Source organism: Babylonia areolata, chromosome 4, assembly GCF_041734735.1.
Source record: "Babylonia areolata isolate BAREFJ2019XMU chromosome 4, ASM4173473v1, whole genome shotgun sequence".
Lineage (NCBI taxonomy): Eukaryota > Metazoa > Mollusca > Gastropoda > Neogastropoda > Buccinidae > Babylonia > Babylonia areolata.
The window spans coordinates 14,545,380-14,568,958 of NC_134879.1; the positions used below are offsets into that span (position 1 = coordinate 14,545,380).

The 23,579-nt window shown below is 39.3% G+C and overlaps 1 protein-coding gene across 6 annotated transcripts in view; it reads right to left on the reverse strand.

The window, feature by feature from the left end:
* LOC143280885 (mitogen-activated protein kinase kinase kinase kinase 5-like) overlaps nt 1–23,579 on the reverse strand; it is a 59,329-nt gene that overhangs the window by 18,240 nt on the left and 17,510 nt on the right. For 4 of the 6 annotated variants that reach the window (XM_076585638.1, XM_076585636.1, XM_076585637.1 and 1 more), the window contains 13 exons: nt 16,918–16,957; nt 16,197–16,643; nt 15,359–15,415; nt 14,904–14,988; nt 14,115–14,194; nt 13,523–13,583; nt 12,690–12,795; nt 11,834–11,996; nt 11,231–11,331; nt 9,952–10,040; nt 9,035–9,100; nt 6,152–6,244; nt 619–689 (listed from right to left, as the gene is read on the reverse strand). In XM_076585638.1, the coding sequence (XP_076441753.1) occupies nt 619–689; nt 6,152–6,244; nt 9,035–9,100; nt 9,952–10,040; nt 11,231–11,331; nt 11,834–11,996; nt 12,690–12,795; nt 13,523–13,583; nt 14,115–14,194; nt 14,904–14,988; nt 15,359–15,415; nt 16,197–16,643; nt 16,918–16,957 (1,459 nt within the window). Of the gene's footprint in view, nt 1–618; nt 690–6,151; nt 6,245–9,034; nt 9,101–9,951; nt 10,041–11,230; nt 11,332–11,833; nt 11,997–12,689; nt 12,796–13,522; nt 13,584–14,114; nt 14,195–14,903; nt 14,989–15,358; nt 15,416–16,196; nt 16,644–16,917; nt 16,958–20,950; nt 21,002–23,579 lie in introns of all 6 variants that reach the window. The other 2 variants (XM_076585634.1, XM_076585633.1) reach the window with 1 other exon arrangement.

The window sequence follows — 23,579 nt, forward strand, 5'->3', positions numbered from 1 at the left end:
TGAAATCGTCATTTTAAGTTGTTTATGCGTACTTGTAGTGATGTGTCTGTCCACTCCATTTGATGAAATGAGCAACATTCACAATGTTCATTCCTCTGACCTGGGGGACAGTAATTGGAAACAGCTACAGGCACCTGTCACTGGAAGCAGGTCCAATACCCCAATTCCTGTTTCACCTACTCTTTAAATCATGCTGTTACCCTCTATGGCCTGACAGTTTAATTCTTTGTTTTGTTTCAATCATTCAATGAGAAGCAAGACTCTACTGGCATCGGACCTCAGCTGGTCAGGCATCTGCTTAGCAGATGTGGTGTAGCGAATATGGAGTTGTCTGAACGCAGTAACATGGACTGAACTGAACTGAACTTTGTCCTGTTATACCTGTCCTCTGTTCACATTTGCTTATTTAGCTTCTCTTCAGTCTCTCTTTCTCAATCTCTTTCTCAAACGCACTACAAAGAATCAAGTGATTTTTGTTACTTTTCAAAACACATACACACACACCACAGGTGAACTTGGAAAAGGCAAATCAGTAAATCGTTACGATAGGCGAAATGTGATAACATGAATTGGAAACAGGTAATTTTGGATGACGCCCTATCCCTGGAGTGTACTCACCTCATTACCCTTGAAGCTGCGACCCTGCATCCCATGTTTGTGGAAGGCCAACACACTGTCTTGAAGTGTCACTGGAACACATGGAACCACCACTTCAGAACTGATAACAGATATCAGGCAAAACAAGCATACATGTTTCTGAAGTCAGGTAGAGAGAGAGAGAGAGAAAGAGAGAGAGAGAGAAAGAGAGAGAGACAGAGACAGAGACAGAAAGAGCAAGCAAGAAAGTGAGGAAGAGAGAAAGTGTGAACAACAGAGAAAGTGTGCGCACACGTGTGAGTGTGTGTGTGTGTGTGTGTGTGTGTGGTGTGGCGCTGTGCGCGCACATGCGTGTGTGTTGAATTCTTCAATGCTTCAGCAGTTACAGGACCATGAAAATTTGAATGGTGTGTGTGTGCGTGTGCATGTGTGTGAGTGTTAGTATGGGAAAGAGAGATGGGTGTGTGTGTGTGTGTGTGTGTGTGTGTGTGTGTGTGTGTGTGTGTGTGTGTGTAGGGGTTATTGTGGTGGTGTGGTATACGAGTGTGGGACTGTGTGCATACATTTGTGTACACACATTCATTTCTGTCCTCATGCTAGCACATGTTCATGCACTGATGGGTAACAACCTGTCACTGTAATCCCTTAACATCCTCCCCCCACGCCCCCTCTTCCCCCAATCACTATAATCCCTTTCACACCTTCCTGCCTGCTGCAGTTACAATTAATCCACCCACTCCATCCCACCCAACTTTCAACCCTTGCCTTCATTCTCCAACAACAGCGACAGTCGCTTCCGATGCCAATCTACTGTCAAAGCAACGCTCCAATCAGCCAACTATCCTCAGTTTAACAGTATTACATTACTATCTCACAGTAAACAGCGTTGCCTCCTACTGACTGACAGTAAGGATCATGAAGATGACACTGATAACATGGAAGTACAAAAAGTTGGTTAAAACAAACACAGGGCATGGAAGATTCAATAAGGAAAATAGGGCTGCTAGTCAAAGTTATGTTTGCTCTGTCAGCTTGGCTGATCCCCCACACAGTGGCTTTAGGAAGGCTGGGTCAACACGACCGTGGAAGACAAGATTACTGCGGCCCACACCAACATTATTTCCAAAGGGGAAGTTTCTTTTACACCATGCCAACAACAAAGGAATGTTCTCTGTGATATCCTTCTGGGCATATTAGATTGTCTAAAAAAAAAAAAGAAAAAAAAAAGAAAAAAAAAGAAAAAAGAAAAAGAAGCATCAACCCCAAAATAACTAAGATAAATGTTTATTAATTTACAATGTAAGTCCTAATTTTCTCAGCTCTTTGTCTCTCTTTCTCTCTATTCATCTTTCTCTTCCTCCTTTCCTCACAGATGAATATGGGTGTGAATCTAATCACATAGTTATGACATCTTTATGGCAGCAATCATCTACAAAGTCCTGAGTTTCAGATTTTTGGACAAAAGCTGCCCTGAATAATTGTTCACAGAACAAAGGTTTCTGGAGCAGTAAGAAGACATGTTCTTCAATGTCAGTGTTCTGTCAGTAGATGCAGTGTTCTGTGTGTATTATCTACCCATTCAAAGTGCATTAAACTGACAACAATCATGTCATTTTTAATATGTTCTGCAAGCACCTCCAGACGATTAGGTGAGTTTGAAGCAAGTAATCACTGTGCATCACACTACAGCCTTATTAATTCAGTACACAAGAATTCATAAAGGAGACTGAGAAGTCAAGTCACTATACACATGCACACATAAAAGAGTTCACACACACACACCAACACATTGCCAACATTTGCAGACCTCACCAGGCAATAAAAAGCTACACAGTCAAACATGGATAATAATCTGTTAAAAAATAAAATCTCTTGGAAAGTTTCTGCCCAATCATCAGAAGAACTAGTAGTGACACTAGGAAAAGAGGTGTAGGGAGGGCAGGCGTGTGTGATAAGACGAGGGGGGGGGAGTATGTATTTGTAAAAGCTTTCTGCCGAATGCAAAATATCTACAGGATGGGGGCTGGGAGTAGGCAGGAGGGCGGGGATCATCAGAACATGATGCCTTCATCACCTTTCAATTGCTGTCATGAATAATGTAAGGTGTTTGAACCAATCTCTTCACCACCGCCCCTTCTGCCACATGTGAAGCACCAGAGGGTCTAGAGATCGCGCAGTGCAAGTTTACACAGTGTTGATCAGGGTGGGGGGGGGAAGAACCCTACCCTGTGCACACAACCCATCAGCGAGTTCAGTCTCGCTGGAGATCTGACGCTGGAGATCGAACAAACAAGACGCCACGGTCGGGTGTCTTCAGCGCCCCCCTGATGTTATGGCCCCTTGTGTAAACACGAAACAACACAACAGACGTATCTCCTCCACTCTGCGCTGCTTGCGGAATGTAATTGTGTTTGCCCTGTTGGGTATCATGTGGCGAAGAGTTCATCAAAGAAATTCGATTTGATTAACCCCTTGACAGCAGAACCTCGGTGGAATGAATGTAAGTGTGACATGAGTCTGAAGTGCATTTAATACGAGTCTTTTTGTGTGCTTCTCTGTCTGACTATGGCATCACTGATTTTGCTGTCTGACTATGGTATCATTGATTCTGCTGATCAAATGTAATGCAACCTTAAGAGGAAGAAGAAGGAGAGGATGGTGACTGACATCCTGACCTTTAAACTCTGTCCTATCTCAGTGAGGTGACTGCCCTTAACTGATGACAATACAATCAGTTGGCAGTCGAGGGGTTAAAAGAACAGAGTGTGTGGGTTAAAGAGAGATAAGGAGATAGACACAGGGAGAGAAGGTGAGAGATGGGGGAGACAAACAGTCAGTTCTGCAAAGTTGTTTGTGATCTATAAGGGTGTGTATGTGTGTGTGTGTGTGTGTGTGGTGTGTGAGTGCGTGTGTGTGTGTGAGAGAGAGAAAGAGAGAGGAGGAGAAGAGAGAGAGAGAGAGAGAGAGAGAGAGAGAGAGAGAGAGAGAGAGAGTGTGTGTGTGTGTGTGTGTGTGTGTGTGTGTGTGTGTGTGTGTGTGTGTGTGTGTGTGTGTGTGTGTGTGTGTGCATGTGTGTATGTCAATCTGGGTCCTGAAGGCTCACACACATGTGGGACACAGATTGGCCTAATCAGTCACCTCCAGACCCACAGCCACCGATCCTCCACCTGATTTTTGAAGCCACGGTCATCTTCGAATACCAAGACTAACATAATATATATGTATGTATGTGTGTGTGTGTGTGCGTGTGTGTGTGTGTGTGTGCGCGCGCGTGCGCACGCGCGTGTGTATGCATATGCTGACATATCAATTTGCAAACACACGCAGCAGTTCCAATGTTCAATTTATGTGTTTATATGTGCGTGTGTGCATGTGTGCGTGCGTGCGTGCGTGTGTGTGTGTGCGTGTGTGTGAGAGAGAAAGAAAAAGAGAGAGGAGAAAAGAGAGAGAGAGAGAGAGAGAGAGAGAGAGAGAGAGAGAGTGCGTGTGTCTGTGTGTGTGTGTGTGCATGTGTGTATGTCAATCTGGGTCCTGAAGGCTCACACACATGTGGGACACAGATTGGCCTCATCAGTCACCTCCAGACCCACAGCCACCGATCCTCCACCTGATTTTTGAAGCCATGGTCATCTTCGAATACCAAGACTAACATAATATATATATATGTGTGTGTGTGTGTGTGCGTGTGTGTGTGTGCGCGCGCGTGCGCATGCGTGCGTGCATGTGCATATGCTGACATATCAATTTGTAAACACGCAGCAGTTCCAATGTTCAATTTATGTGTATATATGTGCGTGTGTGTGCATGCATGTGTGCACTGACCTATCACTTTGCAAAATCATTATGCAGCAGCCCTAATTTTCGGTCATCAGATCAAATCAGTTCCATGGCTTTATTTCTTGTTCTTTGTTCATCAACCACATCTAAAATGTGTGTGTGCGCTTGCATTAAGGCACCCACACATACACAATTATGCAAGCAGGTTTTTGCTAATCTTGTAATCATCACCCACCCCCACCCTTTCTTGAGGCAGACCTAGGAGAAATTAAGCACCCTTTGTACTGTGGTGTTTTTTTGTGTGTTTTTTTTCGCCTTTAATTGTAGTTTTCAGCATCTCTTTTGTTAAGTTTTTAATAAACTTCAGTTTTCTCCTGGCACAAACTATCCTCCCTTTCGTTTTCGTTTTCCACTTATACTGAAACTTTGAACTGCTTGAAAAAGTTCAGAAAAGCCAACGACAGGTTGTTAACCACATGGGTATGCACAGGTGCCAACATGAGAACAGACGCGAATCCGAATGAATATACACATATGTATGCACATACCTGCACAGTCCCACTCTTACATACCTCACCATTGCAACCACACCTATATGCACACACACACACACACACCCTCTCCCGTACTGACACATGCGCATACACATGTGCACACACCCACACACATAGGGTACTTTAGAGTTTCAGTTTCAGAATATGTGTGTGTGTGTGTGTGTGTGTGTGTGAGCGCACGAGTATGTGTCAGAAGTTGTTGAACATACTCAACTTTAAACAAAATGACTGAATAGTGCTGAAAGAAATGTTTAATCTAAAAGAAAAGTAGTTAGGTGGTAAATCTAAATGTAAAAAAATAAATAAAAATTAAAGGAGGGAATAAAGTACTATTTAATTAAATTTATCATCACTGCCATCTTTCACAGGAGATGCTAATTTGGCTTGCTGGCAATCTGATGTGTATATTTCTAGGACTGTTTTTAATTCTCAGGCACATGCTACCTGCTGCCAGCTTGTGAGAAACTGTTTAGCAAAAAAAACCCCAAAAACACCTGAACATTGGAGAGAAACACTCTTTAGAGTTTCAGGCCCCGATGGTCTTCAGACATGTGATCAGCCAAGCATAGGAATCTGTTCACTTTACTCAAGTTCAAATCTGGTATGAAAATGAATGAAAAAGAAACCTATCAATGAACTCTAACCTGTGCAAAAGTTTTTATTCTCAGTTGGTCGTAAATGGTAACAAACAAACAGAAAACAAAAACAACAATATATATATATAATTTCTCATGGAGGAAAATCAAACATGCAATTCATAATTTTCATTCACACCAAAACTTCAACAGTCAATCAACCCCAGTGTAAAAATGAATGATGAAGGATAGAACTTTTCCGAACAAGTATTTGTATAAATGCACAGAAGCTTGTACAGATGGTAGAACTGGCACACAGAGAGAGAGAGAGAGAGAGAGAGAGAGAGAGAGAGAGAAATATACAAGTATTAACACAATCAAAATCACTGGCTGGGATCAAACTGATGTTTGAGGAAAGTCAGTGATAAGAACTAAAGAAGAGTTAACCATAAGCTGAGTGTTCAGGAAGAACAGACCAGACGCACACACGCACAGACTCAGAAAAATTAAAGAGTCATTAAAAAAAGGATTTGTACTTCTCATTTATACTGTGCAAAACCATCCAGATAAAAGTGGACTTTTAAAGACGGGTTTTTACAGTTCACCAAATGGGAAGAGGGAAAAAACAAACAAGCAGCCAGTACTGACCTACGGAGTTGACGACACAGTCAAAGTGAAGTTCAGGTTGTTGCCGCTTGCTGGACTTCAGTTTGCCAGCAAGGTTCACCACTTTCACATACCCTGCAGCAACCAAGGACAAACAATTACCATAGCAATTTATGAAAATATCTTTTATTTTCTATCATTTCTTGCCAGTTAACTTCATCAATATTTATTCTGTATGTGTAAGATGTATTTCATGATGTAAGAAAAAGTATCACCAAAAAGGAGTCTTAAGTTTTTGTTTTGTACAATAAACTATTCTTGATGCATGGAAATGTATACAGGCTAATGGAAACTCGGTCACCACACCAACACCTCCAGCTCGGACTTTCTCTGATGTAGGAAAGGGGAGACAAATACTGGCATCTGAAAGGCATTTCTACAGAAGTTCACTCCCATTTCGAAGTGGCAGTGTCGGGAGTTGTCAGCATGATTAAACTGAGTATACAGATCCACTGTTTTCTTCTTTTTCAATCATTACTTTCTACTGTCTTTTCACTTTATTTCCAATTCCATCTGGGTTATTTTCATTAACACTGATTTCCTCTCTGATGGGGATAAAAATACAGACATACTGTGTTTTCTTTTTTACAATCATTACTTTTCACTTTTATTTTCATTAACACTGATTTCACCCCCGTGTGTGTGTGTGTGTGTGTGCCGTGGAAGCTGCAATACGTAGACTAGAAATAAGTGTGTGGAGGAGGGGGTAGAGGAGGTGCAAGGTAATGTGTGTGTGTGTGTGTGTATGTGTGTGTTGGAGCTCATGTACGTTTATATGTATTTGACTGTGCTTTCATATGTGCTTGTACAAGTAAGTGTTCATCTCTGTGAGTGTGTGTTTGTGTGTGTGTGTGTGTGTGTGTGTGTGTGTGTGCCGTGGAAGCTGCGATACTTAGACTAGAAATGAGTGTGTGGAGGAGGGGGGTAGAGGAGGTGCACGGTAATGCGTGTGTGTGTGTGTGTGTTGGAGCTCATGTACGTTTATATGTATTTGACTGTGCTTTCATATATGTGAAACTGCATGTCTGGTGCATTTCTGTTATGCATGTGTGGGTGTATGTGTGAATGTGTGTCTTCATATTTTACATTTATTTGCTTATTTATCACCATTGTTGTCTTATTTATTTATTTATTTATGTTTTATTATTATCATTTTATTAGTATTACTAATATTATTACTACTACCTTTTTCTATATTATTATTATTATTTATTTATTTATTTATTTATTTATTTATGCAAGCTTATCTATTATTTATTCCCCCGTTGTTGTTGTTTTTTTTTTTTGTTTTTTGTTTTTTTGTTGTTGTTTTTTGTGTGTGTGTGTGTGTGTGTGTGTGTGTGTGTGTGTGTGTTCTCAAGGCCTGACTAAGCGCGTTGGGTTACGCTGCTGGTCAGGCATCTGCTTGGCAGATGTGGTGTAGCGTATATGGTTTTGTCCGAACGCAGTGACGCCTCCTTGAGCTACTGAAACTGAAACTGAAACTCACCCCCGGATTTCCACTGGCTTCCTTTGTGCTATTTCAGTTTGATTTACAGCCATGTGGTGAACAGGTCTTTTTGATGTTGTTTTAATTGACCTTGTTCTAATATTATCTTAGGCTCTCTTTGACTGGTTTTAATAACTGACGGGTATAAAGCCCTGAACCTCCCACCCCCAGCCCCCTTTGAAACTGGCTGTGCTATTGGCAACATGATTTGATTTAGATAATCTTATCTGGTCACACCCTACTCATCTGGTCACACCCTACTCATCTGGTCACACCCCCTTATCTGGTCACACCCTACTCATCTGGTCACACCCTACTCATCTGGTCACACCCCCTTGTCTGGTCACACCCTACTTGCCTGGTCAAATCCGATGGTCTGGTCACACACTACTCCTTATCTGGTCACACCCCCTTGTCTGGTAATACCCTACTTATCTGGTCACACCCGATTGTCTGGTCACACCCAACTTATCTGGTCACACCCGACTGTCTGGTCACAACCTACTTATCTGGTCACACCCTACTCCTTATCTGGTCACACCCTACTCCTTATCTGGTCACACCCTACTCATCAGGTCACACCCTACTCCTTGACCTGGTCACACCCTACTCATGTGGTAACACCCCCTTATCTGGTCACACCCTACTCCTTATCTGGTCACACCCTACTCCTTATCTGGTCACGCCCTATTCCTTAGCTGGTCACACTCTCCTCCTTATCTGGTCACACCCTACTCATTGTCTCGTCACACCCCCTTACCTGGTCACACCCTATTCCTTATCTGGTCACACTCTCCTCCTAATCTGGTCACACCCTCCTCATCTGATCACACCCTCCTTATTTGGTCACACCCTCCTTGTTTGGTCACGCCCTACTCCTTATCTGGTCACACCCTACTCATTGTCTGGTCACACCCTCCTGATCTGGTCACACCCTACTTATCTGGTCACACCCTCCTCCTTGTCTGGTCATACCCTACTCCTTATCTGGTCACACCCCCTTGTCTTTACACACCCTCCTCCTAATCTCGTCACACCCTACTCTTCATCTAGTCACACCCTCCTCCTTATTTGGTAACACCCAACTCCTTGTCTGGTCACACACCCCTACTCCTTATCATGTCACACCCTACTCATCTGGTCACACCCTCCTCCTTATCTGGTCACACCCTCCTCCTTATCTGGTCACACCCACCTCCTAATCTGGTCACACCCCCTAGTCTGGTCACACCCTACTCCTAATCTGGTCACACCCCCTTGTCTGGTCACACTCTACTCCAGAAATGAATCATATTCCACCAGTTCATCTCCCCACCCACACAGACCTCTAGATCATGTAAAGCATCAAAAACAGGTTCTGTGGAACCACAACTCACGGTCATAACAGATGAGGACAGTGTCCTTGTCCAGCTGTGTCACATTCACCACAGGTAATCTGTCACCTGTAAAAAGAAATACATAAACAAAATAAAATAAAAAACCAACTTTAAATCACATTTACATTAACATTTTAAACTGAATTCTATATTGCACACAGATCACACACAGCATAGCTGCTATCCTTCTGAAAAAAGAATCCTGACTGTAAAGCATTTTATTTAATTCAAAACCTCTTGGAGTGAAAATGCTTGCATCAAAGCAATATACACACAAAGAGAGACAGACAGAAAAAGCGCAAACCTCAGCATACCATACTTCATTTCTTTCTCTATTTTATAAAGGATCGTAATGAGAAAGTTGATTCACACCTTTTTACAGTCATTTATTTTTCTTTGTATTTCATCCCCCAAAATTGACCTTTTTGGTTTTGTTTCTGGATTTTTCTGTTGTTAACTTTACAGGTAATGTCATCCTGCAAAACGTATATACAAGTGTATCATTTGGTCAGTAAACTCCATCTATAAACAGGGTATTCTTTCTTTTCACTTTTTATTGTGCATAAAACTGATCTTGCTAATGAAAATCATATATTGGGACTTAACATGACTGACATAAGAAAAATACAGAAAATACAATTAATTCCTTAAAACTAATATTTCAGAAAGACAGCTTTGTAAAAGCCTTGAAGCCAGAGACTGGACAGAGATATATATATATAAATAAATAAAATAAAATAATAAATAAATAAGCTCTTTCAAGTTTAAAGAGACATGAAAAAATAACTGATTAATATTTGAATATTTGAATGCAGATATATCGATATATCTGAAAATTAAACCAACAAAAATATAAAATAACTAAAAAAGCATTTCTGGCCTAATCTATCAGCCGTACATCAAGTGCTGGCACTTACATGGCACATCAGAGTAGCTGTCTTCCAAGAACCAGCTGGATGCAGAGTTCAGGTTGATGATATCAAACTTCACATGAAACCGATCAGGCCTGTCGAACACACATATACATTGACTAGACATTTAATTTGCATGAGGTACAATAAAAATAATAATAATAATAACAATGGACATCTATATAGTGCTTTTTTCAGATAATATATATACATATATATATATATATATATATATACATATATATATATATATATATATATATATATATATATATATATATATATATATATATATATATATATATTTGTGTGTGTGTGTGTGTGTGTGTGTGTGTGTGTGTGTTTGTGTATACATATACAGATGCCATTCAGGCTTTTTTTTTTCTTTTTTTTTTTTTTTTTTTTGACTTCTTAATATCAGCAAGTCTTCCAAACCAACCATAAGAATAGATTTCCTGCTCTTGTTTTCCTATATTATTCATCTGTCAATATTAACATAAAATATTCATCCTGCATATACCAGTATAAAATAATCAAGCCAAATTTATGTGTAATTCACAGGCAGAAGACATAATGCGAGAATGAGAGACATACATTGTGCAAGTGTCTTGCAGGAAGAGAGTGAGAAAAAGGAATGGATATATGGATGGATGGAGCAGACTTTGGACAGATGGGGGAGTAAACAAACTGTCCATGGAGAGGAGGGCAAGAATGAAGGGGTACATTGTATAGAATTGTCTTGTCTTGTATTCTATTGAACTGTATAATTTTGTAATGTATTCTATTGCTCTTTTGTCACAACAGATTACTCAATGTTCAATTCAGGCTGCTCTCCCCATGAAAAGTAAGTCACTACTGTTCAGCACCATCCTTTTTTTTGGCGAGCAAGAAACTTATCAACGCTGTGCCTCTATTTTGTCCTCTTATATTAATAAACTCCTGGGCAAAAAATCAACAGAGGCAAACAGATACTGCTTGAGACATAATTATATCCTGATGCGAAAATGACATTATGATGCCAGTCCTGTATTTTAAGCATAACCACCCCAAAAATGTAATACGGCCTACACTGTGGGGTAAAAACGGTCATACTCGTAAAAGCCCACTCATGTACATACGAGTGAACGTGGGAGTTGCACAACCCACGAACAACAATGAGAAAGAAGAAGAAGAAGAGAAAAAGAAGAAGAAGAAGAGCATAACCATGCAAATTCAAGAATGTAAGGTTCAGTGGAAGGGAGCCAACTGCTGAGTCATACACCAAACAGGTAAATCGTGTACTCACCCTTTCTGCACACCCAGACACACCATGGGGTACTCCAGTTCAGGGCTGATGAACATCTCAAACACACTCAGCAAGGGAGGCAGGGGCTCCATTTCAAATGTCTGAAAGGGTGAACACAAACATACACACTTATCAAATAGTTACATTTATTTTTGTGGATAATATTATTAATATGGCATACCCATTGTGGTCTCTCACTGTCAAATCAATCCAAATTATCAAAGTGGACTTTTTATTTATGGAGTAAAGAATACATTAATATCAAACAAAAAGTCTTCACTCTGATTAAAAAAAAAAAAGAAGAAAAAAAAAGCAGCAAATAATTATGTTTAAAAATTTTACATGGCATCTACAACAACAAAAATCCAACATATGGATGATGGAAATTAAAACTCAGGATCTAAAGGTTTTTCATGAATATTTCAACCATTTCACATGGTCTTCATTAGTCTGTTGAGCAGAAGTAGGCTGGCTAGCTGATGTTTGTGGCCTAACACTCACACTCCATCTCAAAAATATTAGTGAACTGACAAACACCATGCGACTCAGTCAAAATATTTCAATATTTCCTGAAAAAATAGCTGAGCTGGCTTGTCACCGTACCTTGAGCATCATGAACTTGTTGAGTGGCTCGTACCACTGCATCAGCACGATGCCTGAAGGAACCACCCCACACAGGTAACGGTAGCCGTTGTAGGGGTTGCGACCCACACAGCACCGCGAGCACCCCCGTGTGTCTGGCACTTTGCTGGTTGGCTGCAGTCGTCTGCAATTGGCACACATAAAGATTGCACTTTTCTTTGTAACTAAAATCTTATATTCCTCCTTCAAAACACTATTGATTTGGAGACAAAAACAGATCCTGGATACTACAGGGAGGTATGAAACCCACCATGCAGCAAAATTAAGAAAACTACAGGAGGGTACCTTCAAAAATACCTCTAATGCAAGCCTATTCTTATCACATCCAGCAATGTCAAACAAAATTAGATATGAACAACACTGACAGTGCCTGCCACTGTCCTAAGATGGGACCACAGTCATCACAACGCAAACAAGAGAAACACCCCTGTCATAATTAACAGCTACAGAGAGAGGTGAGGAGTAGAAGCAGGGGACCTCTGAAAATCTTCAGATCAAACGAAGACTGTGCACATCTGGGGGTTTTTTTTCAAACGTTTTTGTTACTGTTGTTTGTTTCTGTGGTGCATTTCTGCAAAAGCAGCAATACGTTTTGGGGGATATGGCTTCTCAGCATTGACATAAAAACTGGCATGACCACAAAGACAAACACAGAAAGTGTTACTTCGGAAAAGTGAACTAAGATCGTGACTACAATATTATCACAGTGGTAACTGTCACAACCTCCCTTGTAACACACACACACACACATGCTTGGACAAACAAATGCTTATATCATTCATACACAAAAACAAAGTATCAACCATTTACAGCATACCTGGGAACCAGTTTCTCTGGGATTTTATTGAGCTGCAAGGAAAGACGACTGGTTTGGCGACTATGCAACATGTTCAGGTCATGTCTGTACAGTGTTGTCGTCTTCCCTGCAACCAACACAGTATTCAGTCATTCACAAAACAGGAAAATTATTCTGAGAATTTCAATTTTGCTGCTTGTGATCATCTCCTTATCAGCTCATGAATTACATCACTTCTGAGGGACCAATGATCTATGACTTCTAATTACATGCACACTGAGAGCATATGTCTAAGATACAAACACAAAACCTAAAAAAGCTCTGAGTAAAAATCATGTCTGTTGTTGAAAAGGAACTCTTCAGTTCTGTACGTCTTATACCAGTGCTGAACAAACAGCTCCCTCATACCCTCACTCCAGGGTGTTGGGAAGATTTGGCTAGACAGCACCACAGCTTAAGACTGGCAGAATAAAACAACAAACAACAGGGACCACTTTCCGTGATGGGCCAAAAAGCCAGGGTTATGGGCTATTCAAACTGCATACACTGAGCAAAAAGATAGATGTGCATGCCTGGTGGGTCCACCAGGAAATAGAAGCACGTGCCAATAGACGAAATTATTCATCAATGGTGCAAGACCCCAGTCAACCTAACGCCTTGCAGCACATTCTGCCAAGCATCAGCAAAAGAGACAAAGGAATTTTAGATGCCTGTGTGTGCCTGAAGCCATGTTCATTTTGTGGCATTTATGACTGTTACTTTCTTTCTTTTTTTTTTTTATATGTAAAGTGTATTTTATGTAAGTCTGAGAAAACAGATGACAAAGCATACAGATGATGGTGGGCTGTGCTTACCTGACAAAGACATGATGACGTTCTTTATCACATACACCCATATGCATCTCCTGGCGTGAAGCTGAAAGAGGGAAAAAAAAACATCACGTACACAGCTTGAAAGAGCAAAGCTCATTCAAAACCAAACATACTTTATTCCTCCAAAATCAAACATATTCTATTCCTCACAATGTACGGTCCACAAAGTTACCAACTGTGCAAACAAAAGAATCTATCATGTTTCTGCTCAGGTATCCAGAACCAGACTCTGTAATTCAAATCATTTCAAATGGGCACTAAACAATGATAAAGTATCTTCAATTTACTTCAAATTAGTAATGCACAAATGATGAAATAAAATGCACTTGAAGAATTATGGGTCATCACACAGATAACAAAAAACAACCATACATGCAGTCACACAAATCAAGCAAGCAAAAACACACAGTTACAAGCCAATTGGAATCAACTTTCCCAACAAGAATTTTTTTTTTTTGACAATTATTTCATAAGTTCAAACTTCAACTCACACCAGAAAGCAAAAAATGAAAGTGACTATCACAACTGACAAAGCTGCGGACGACACCGCCCCGACTACAAGCTGACCACTCACCAGCTCTAAGGATGCCTCGTGAATCTCATTCAGGTTGAGGGTGTAGAGGCCCTCCTCAGCACCAATCAATATGTACTGATCTGCAGCACACAACACACCATACACTCAGCAACTTGTGTCTCTAACATTCAACCTATGTTTAATCTAAGCTCTTTATTGATTTGCAAGTTATGAAAAAAAACAAAAAAACAACCGTTCAGTGTACTAATGAACTAATGCCCAAAAATATTTATATCTTTGAAGTTTAATGTATCTTTCAGCCAGAAAAAATGCAGAGACATAAGTTAAAACTGGTTTTATTTCATTCAAATATTTTACCCTTTTTCTTATTTTTTTTACTTATTCTAAATGATGGCTCAAGAATCTTTTTTTTTGTTCTTGTTATAACTTACCTTTCCTTACTGACACATGCACACTGTGTGTAAGCAATCAACTGATAAATGTTTTAAGCTCATATATTCGTTTCTAGTTTTTGTTTCTGAGGTGTGAACAACTGGAAAATATGCAAATTCTTTTTTTAAAAAGGAAATAAAATCTGGCGATTCAGAATCAATGTCAGCCAACGGCAATAATGTATATCCATATATTTTACCAGGTTATCATTCTTCACATTCTGATTACAAAAAAAGAAAAAAAAGAAGACAACAACAGAAGACTGTAAAGACAAAACAAAACTTGCCAAAATCAAAACTGATTCTGTGACTGAGATAGGCACATATTTCTTACTTTAACTAAGAACTTACTAATTCGTTCACTAAAAAGCAATGAACAAGCAATAAATTTCCTGACCTCTGGAATCTGGATGCACCCAGCTGGCTGTGTGGTTGATGTGAAGAGGACACCCGTTGAACACTTTAGAAAAGCATGCACCCATCTGAAAACCAACAAGACAAAATAATGTGATTTCTGAATCGGCACAAAAACATGAATAAAAAATAGACATGAAACAAACAATTGCACATAAGTGCTTCAGTCAGTTCTTAAACTCATGTATGTACAAGTGTGCATGGATTAGTACAGCATACTAGCACTTGTTTTCATTTGTGCATGTTAATTTGAAGGGAGGTGATTTGTTTTATATGTGAATAAACATGCATTTATATCTCTTCTTAAATGTCTGTACTTTGTACATCAACCAGTATCAATGTGCAATTATCCATGTTGTTATATGTGTACTTCAAAGTTCATACCAAAACAAAGTGCAAACCAACACATTTAATATACAAGGCCAATCCAGAACTTACATGCACTTTGGGAGTTGGTGGAAGACCATTGTATGTACTGACTGGACGAGGCACAAACTGCAAAACACAAACATCAAATAATAACGTGGGCACAAATGCTTGACCAACTGATTCACATCTTGTTCAAAGGGCAGCAAATGTAACGAAGAAAAATATGGAATAAAAATAACCAGAAGGTGAAAAAGAAGTAAGAGATAGCGAAATAAACACTTTCATCCCTGAAAAAAAAGGGATATAACAAGAGGAAAAACAGAAGACAAATATCACTTTTGTAGGTTCAGAGAAGAACCGCAGAGACACAACCTTTACAAAGTTATTTATATTCTTATCACAAGAACACCGCATAGGTACAGGCAGAGTTCTAAACCCTTGAATGAAGATTGTTCAGGGATTTTTTTTATTAACAGTGTTACTTCTCCTGAGTAATATTTTTCAGGATACTGCTTACATTTGCTGTTTATTGAGCTTTTATTCCAGATTTCATGTTAATGTAAAGCAGAGAAAGAAGGTCAGAGACTGATGGAAAGAAAGCAAAAATGGATGAGATCACACATAGTGACAATGCCAGGTGATTCTACAGTAACAATATATGGAGATTCAGAAGCAAATGCAATCAGAATTAATGGTCCAGTTTAGAAAAAGGCCATGGAAAATACTGACAGCTCTCAACAGGCGTCTGGCACTTTGACTTATCCTTAGCTTTCTGGCTCCCTCCCCAACTGATCAAGTATGGTCACACAGAGGTTTTGTTCTTTTTTTCATTTAGAAATGAAACATTACTTTGAATTTACATGAATCCCATAGGACACCTACCAGACTTCTGACCCAAGATACTCACACTGTCCTCCTCTTTGGGAGGTTTCTTCCTGGGAGGGACTTTTGGAGTCGGAGTCTCTTTGTCATAGGACGACGGCAAATCCCCATTCTGACCTACATGCAACAAGTCACCGTTCGCGTGAGAGCCAGACGGATTCTGCTTGGGCGGCAACTCAGGCGGCACATCCTGAGTGAGTTCTGTGCTCTCCTCCGCCACTCTCTTTTTCTCAGAGTCTTTGCTTCTACCACTGTCCATTTCAGTCTCCATTCTGTCCAGCTCCTTCATCATGGAAGGCAGGGGTGAGCTGGGGGTCAAGGTCAGCATACGGTCAATGAGGCTGTCAAGGTCAGGGCCGGTGTCGTCCATCAACGCGTTGGCGATGGAGGCAGCCACTTCAGGGTCTAAAGGCCTCTTGCTGGCTTGAGGGGTGACGGAGCTCTGCCTCCCACCTTCTGCATCCTTTGGCGACTGTTGACACAACATTTCAAGGTTTAATTCAATCAACCTGTGGTCTCTTTGGGGCATGGAAGATTTCAGAAAACAACATACGACATAATCGCAAACACAACTGGATTCATTATAATGTGTGCAAACTCAAACTGATTATCTGGAAAAAAAACCCACAAAAAAACCCACGCATTTCACTGATTTCACTTCCTAAGCACTACCTATGGCATTCAATTACCAAGGCCCCCAACTTGCCCGCACTGTATGTTAAGTTCAAGAAAAGCTCCTAGCTTACCCGTGGTGGGGTAGGAGATGGCTTGACTTGTAAGGTTGTCCTGAAACAAATGTTAAACACCCAGTCAGTATTGCATCTTTTAATGGAACTTGTTTACTATGTCTTTTGACATACAACATCAGTTTATCTGACAGTACATACCCACTGCACTTAGTTTTGACTTTTTCTTTTCTTTTTCTTTTCTTGTAATAAATCAAAGATATTATTTCTAAAAATGTAATCCGTGTAAGAGAAAAAAAAAAGATGAACTTATCACAATTACAAAGGCACACAAGTAATAAACAAAGACAGCAATGACTATATCAAAAATATACATATGTCATTTGACATATTTTCTTTTCTATTTCAGCGACCATAGTTCTCACTGTTATTATAAGTTATAAAGGAGTGAGTGAGATAAAGCAGAGAGTAGTGGTCATTTACATAATAAAAAATAAAAATTAAAAAAAATAAAAAATAAAAAATCACTCTTGTTCCAACAAGACAATCATTCACTTATCAGAGTTTCTTCGACAAATATTTGTTGTTCATCTGGACGGGCGCAATAGCTGAGTGGTTAAAGCGTTGGACTTTCAATCTGAGGGTCCCGGGTTCGAATCACGGTGACGGCGCCTGGTGGGTAAAGGGTGGAGATTTTTACGATCTCCCAGGTCACTATATGTGCAGACCTGCTAGTGCCTGAACCCCCTTCGTGTGTATACACAAGCAGAAGATCAAATACGCACGTTAAAGATCCTGTGATCCATGTCAGCGTTCGGTGGGTTATGGAAACAAGAATATACCCAGCATGCACACCCCCGAAAGCGGAGTATGGTTGCCTACATGACGGGTTAAAAACGGTCATACACGTAAAAGCCCACTCGCACATATACGAGTGAATGTGGGAGTTGCAGCCCACGAACACAGAAGAAGAAGAAGTTGTTCATCTGGAATTTTTCATCAAGCACTTTACCAACTAAAGTATATCAAATTCAAAAAGGTAAAAACTGTCATAACAAGATCTGTTACTTCTTGACTAAGATCTTGTAACTGTGAAAATGAATGGTATAAAAATCTTAACAGGATGTGATATTCATTGACCGAGACATTTAGTCAATGACTAGGCTATACATAAAAAAAATAATAATAAAATAAAAATCTTGAAGACGACTTTCCAAATACAAACTGATAATATACACACAGACAGATGTGTCAACACAAATATTTACAATCACAGACACAGAAAATCAGACAGATAGACTGATAGTGAAAAGGAAAGCATAAAGACCAAGATATAAAAGAAACACAAAGATATTTTCCTCATAACTTAACTACACAAAACAAAGTCACCAGTTAACTCCACAAAATCGTCACCAATTAACACAATCACACATAAACATTTACCAAAAGACATTTTCAAGTTCATAACAACAACAAAAAACTGAACTAACATAGTAAGAACACAACCAAAAGCAGGTAAACTCAGAACAGTTCCCACTAAAACTGGTCCACAACGCTTGAAGAGAGGGAATTCTGCAAAAGCATGCTGCAGGTTCTTTCTTTTTTTTCTTTGTTTTTTACCTACATTCAACAAGTAAAAACATTAAAAAGAAAACTGTTTATAGACCCATAAAATATAACAGATGGTTTTAAAATGTGAAAAATATCAGCTGCAACAATACACACATATTCCCTCTCTCTCTTTCAGTTATGCATATAAATCCAAATTATAATGCAAACTGATCCACTCATATGTGCCGGTGCCACTCATACATGCACACATATCACACACCCATTATGTAAATCCAAATTCCACATTCCTGATTATAAAACACAAATATGAGCTGTTCTGAGTAAAATATATTAAGAGAAAATGAAAGCAGCTACTTGTTACAGTTATTAATTGCATGTCTGATTGTAATCATGTGACATAAAAATGTGGCCATGTTTGTATACAAATGCCCAGCTAATATCTGCAAAGCTTGAAAACCAATGCAAAAATATCCATATCTGATAATTTGCATCCGAGTAGCTGCAAATCTGGAACTCCTTAATCTACTCATATTTTCAACTTATTTCATATGTTATATCATGCTATCCAGATCAGTAATGATTCAGTATTATTGTTACTACTTTTAATATTGTTATTGTAATTTTCCTAAGTTTCAATGTGTATATTTCATTTTCATCATGATGCAAACTTCTAAATTTCTACATTTAATCAGCTCTGTCACACTGTACTTACTAGTTTTGTTTATAATCATCACTTTTATTTTACACTGTACTTACAAGTTCTGTTTACAATTTTAACTTTTATTTTCCCTCTGATCATTTTACCTTTTATCTCATCATGACAACTACAATAAACAACCGCTTCTCAACCTCATTTACTTAGTTGCAAGCTAGATCCTCACACACAAGTTTTACAGCTCATGGAAGCAACAGATGTGTGTGAATCAAAGCAAACTGTTTTCAAAGCAAAATACAAGTTTAAAAATCCAAGCACAGAAACAAAAACAAAACAAAAAAATCAACTTTTGGCCTATGCAATTGGGAGGGTGACAGGTCTGTGTTAGTCCACCTGATTTTTTCACACAATCAATCTCTTTGCCTTCTCCAGGCCCAAAATTATCACGAGCGAGTATGTAAGTGAGTGAGAGAGAGAGAGAGAGAGAGAGAGAGAGAGAGAGTATGTGTGTGTGTGTGTATGCAGACACACATACATATGTTCAAGTCATTGAAGTGTGAAGACGGGCGCAATAGCCGAGTGGTTAAAGCGTTGGACTGTCAATCTGAGGGTCCCGGGTTCGAATCACGGTGACGGCGCCTGGTGGTTGAAGGGTGGAGATTTTTACGATCTCCCAGGTCAACATATGTGCAGACCTGCTAGTGCCTGAACCCCCTTCGTGTGTGTATGCAAGCAGAAGATCAAATGCGCACGCTAAAGATCCTGTAATCCATGTCAGCGTACGGTGGGTTATAGAAACAAGAACATACCCAGCATGCACACCCCCGAAAACGGAGTATGGCTGCCTACATGGCGGGGTAAAAACGGTCATACACGTAAAAGCCCACTCGTGTGCATACGAGTGAACGCAGAAGAAGAAGAAGAATTGAAGTGTGAAAAGCGCAAGAGAGATACTGGAGCAAAAGAAAATAATGCTTCAGTTTAAAGAAATGTAACCTTTAATCTTATTTTATCTTTTTGATACAAGCTGTCAATCACTGTTTAATGACACAAGCATAAGTTAGAATGACAGCGTAAGCAAACAAGCATAGATGGAGTTAATGAATGCTCATCAGAACCATCAGGGAACCTTTACACAGTTTCTCAAGGAAGCGTCACTGCATTCCAACAAACCCATATACGCTACACCAGATCTGCTAAGCAGATGCCTGACCAGCAGCATAACCCAATGCACTTAGCTAATCAGGCCTTGAGTGCATGCATAATATTTATTATTATATATATATATGTGTTCCTATCAGTGGATTTCTTCTGCACCATGGGTTCTTTTTCAGTGTGCCAAGTGAGTGCTGCACACAGAACCTCAGTTTATCATCTCATCTGAACGACTAGACGCTCAGTTTGATTTTCCAGTCAAACTCTGGAGAAGGGACGAGAGTGGGATTCGAACCGACACCCTCACTGTATTGGCAGCTGAGCGTGTTAACCATCCTGCCACCCTCCTCATAACAAAAATATAGTAAAATTCTTTTTCTTTTTTTTTTGTGCCTAAAGTTAAATTTAAATCACCATCATTCTGACATATAAGTTACATTTCTATCCAAAAGTAAAATGAAAATATACGGCACTAGAATACCTCTGTTTTACCTTCTTTAAACAATATGCCTTTGCTATTTTATTCAGTAAATAAAATCAGGTTTATCAAAAATGAATTCAACAATTTATTATTTCATTTGCAACATTAATAAATTTCTGAGTAATTAGTCCAGTAAGTGAGGACTGCACTCAAAAGCCAGGTGGGAAGCTAAATAAGAGAAAGAAAAAAACAAACAAATTATGGCCAAAAAATGCAACAAACTGTCTTACTGTGAAGAATCTCCTTCTAGGTTTAACATGCCTACTCTACCACTGTGTCCTCTGAAAGCACACAATTTAATTGGTATGACAAAGAAATCAAAGAAATACAAAAGAAACACTTTCATATACCATGTTAGAGAACTTTACCTTTCCCTCTCTCTCTCTCTCTCTCTCTCACACACACACACACACTTTCATGCACAAATATTTATATCCACATGTAAATGAAAGTCTGGAAAAGAAAAAGAAAGAGAGAAAAAATCTCCATGCCAATACAGAGATGTTTAAAAAATGTAATAAAAGGAAAAATTAAAAATAATAAACCCTTCATATTCATGTGTAAAAACACAGAGCACTATTTGTATGCTACATACTGCATATACTCATGCAGTAAAAAAAAAAAAAAAAAACAAAAAAAAGCAAACAAAAAAACTGGGCAACTGAACTTTCTCTGATTCATCAAAGAGAACTTGACAAAGAATGGAGCGGAAAAAAGAAAACTTGCACACCTAAATATATACATATGTATGTATGCAAGCAGGTGTGTATCATAATTCAGTACCATCATGCCAGACCATTCAAATGGTGACAGAAAATTCTTAACATTTCCTGTCATAATCATAATGCTGAATCTAGTTGTGTTTGTCTTTTTTTTTCTTTTTTTTTTTAATGACACAGACATCATGCACTGATAAATGGTGATCAAACACAATTACAATGACACACTGTGCATACAACTCAACATGACAGTACAAAAGACTTGTAAAATGAGACATCAACAACAATCAAAACAGGAGATATAAATATCATGCACTTTACAAAACTGGAAAGAAATATTGGTAGGAAAATCAAACAACTTACACACAACTACAGAATCCATTGAAATTAAACCCTCACCTCCTACCCACTTATATCCCCCCTATAAATTGTATATCATCATTTATTTGTGTGCTGATTTACTTATTTTCTTGCTTCCAAGTCCATCAGAATATGCAAAGTTTCAGTTTCAATTTCTGAAGGAGGTGTCACTGTGTTTGGACAAATTTATACATGCCACACCGCATCTGCTAGGCAGATGCTTGACCAGCAGCATAACCCAACACGCTTTGTCAGGCCTTGAGTGCATGCACATATATATATATTTTTTTTTTTTTTTTTTTTTTTTTTCCTGCTGCCCCATCATCTGCACCGTTTCAGTGGCATTACTCCCACGCCGCTCATTTAGATTCCCCCATACACAGCCACACCCAGGTTTGTCCGTCGCAGTTCCAGCGTCGGCAGTCCACAGGGAACCATTGATGTTAGGTCGCCAGGAGGCCACACACCAGAGGAGAGCCTACACTGCTGCCGAGTCACTTCGGTGGTGTTCAGTGGTGCCTGTTCTGTTTTAACGTACTTAGGACACCACCTACTAAGCCCCCTACTAACGACAATAATGGCTTAGTCACAGAGCCAGACTGAGTGAGCGTCCCTCCCAGAGTGGAGACCACCACCACGTCCCTCAAACTATAGGCCCCCATGAATCTGCCGACACTGACAACATTCACAGGACTCACCCCAAGCACGGAAGTGGAGGGATATCGAAACTGAGGTCACCATGAGACAGGGCATGAAAGGCCACAGACTTTGATACTATTTTGTTTATATTATATTGATGACGATGAAGGAGGAGGATGACGAGCATGCACATATATTTTGTAAAACTATCCACAGAATTTTGCCAGAGGACAACATTCTCATTGCCACTGGTTCATTTTTCAGTGTGCCAAGTGTGTGCTGCACATGAAACCTCAGTATGAAACATTAAAAAACAAACAGCACAACAGTAAAATGTTGCACATCCTTGGCGTATGTGTGTGCACCGCTTTGTGTGATTGCAGTAAATGAAGACTATTCTTTCCTTACAAGAATTATTAAAATTCCATGGTTCTGAGCACAAAGTAATGATATACACATAAATATCATAAGTAGAATTCTCATGTATTTCCACACACAGTCACACACTCACACACACTGATATGCACACACACATACACACACACAAAACGAATGCTCCTTCATGCTGATGAAAAAATATTGTAACAAATAACAGAACTTTACATTGTCATTTATAACCTAGCCCCACCTTCCTCAACCATTCCCTCTAATCTGAACAGCAGCTTAGAGGTTCAGGTTTACTTCACATCTTCAGCATAAAAAAAAAAGATCATAATGAATAATAAAAACCAAGTAAACGGCATCACTGTACAAGAACATGATGACAATGACATATAGAGAAAACATCTTAATTCTGACGATAAACTGCATAGTACTTCTGTGATAACATGATAAACAGGATGTTCAAAATAACTTCATTTCAAAAATATTTAACAAAATTCATTATGAACACAAAACTCCTGTTATTATATTACAATCAAATATCAAGTTATGCAGAAGGTTAGGTAATCAAAAGACTAATGTCAGTGCTTGATAAAAATCTTACTCCCAAGACCCTAACACAAGGCGCACAGACACAAACCACACACACACACACACACACACCTTCCTCTCCTGACATAAACCCACATATATAAAAATAAAGTCTCCTTTGCACTATTTGGTTCATGCTATATCTGGTTTTATTTCAAAGCATGAATAG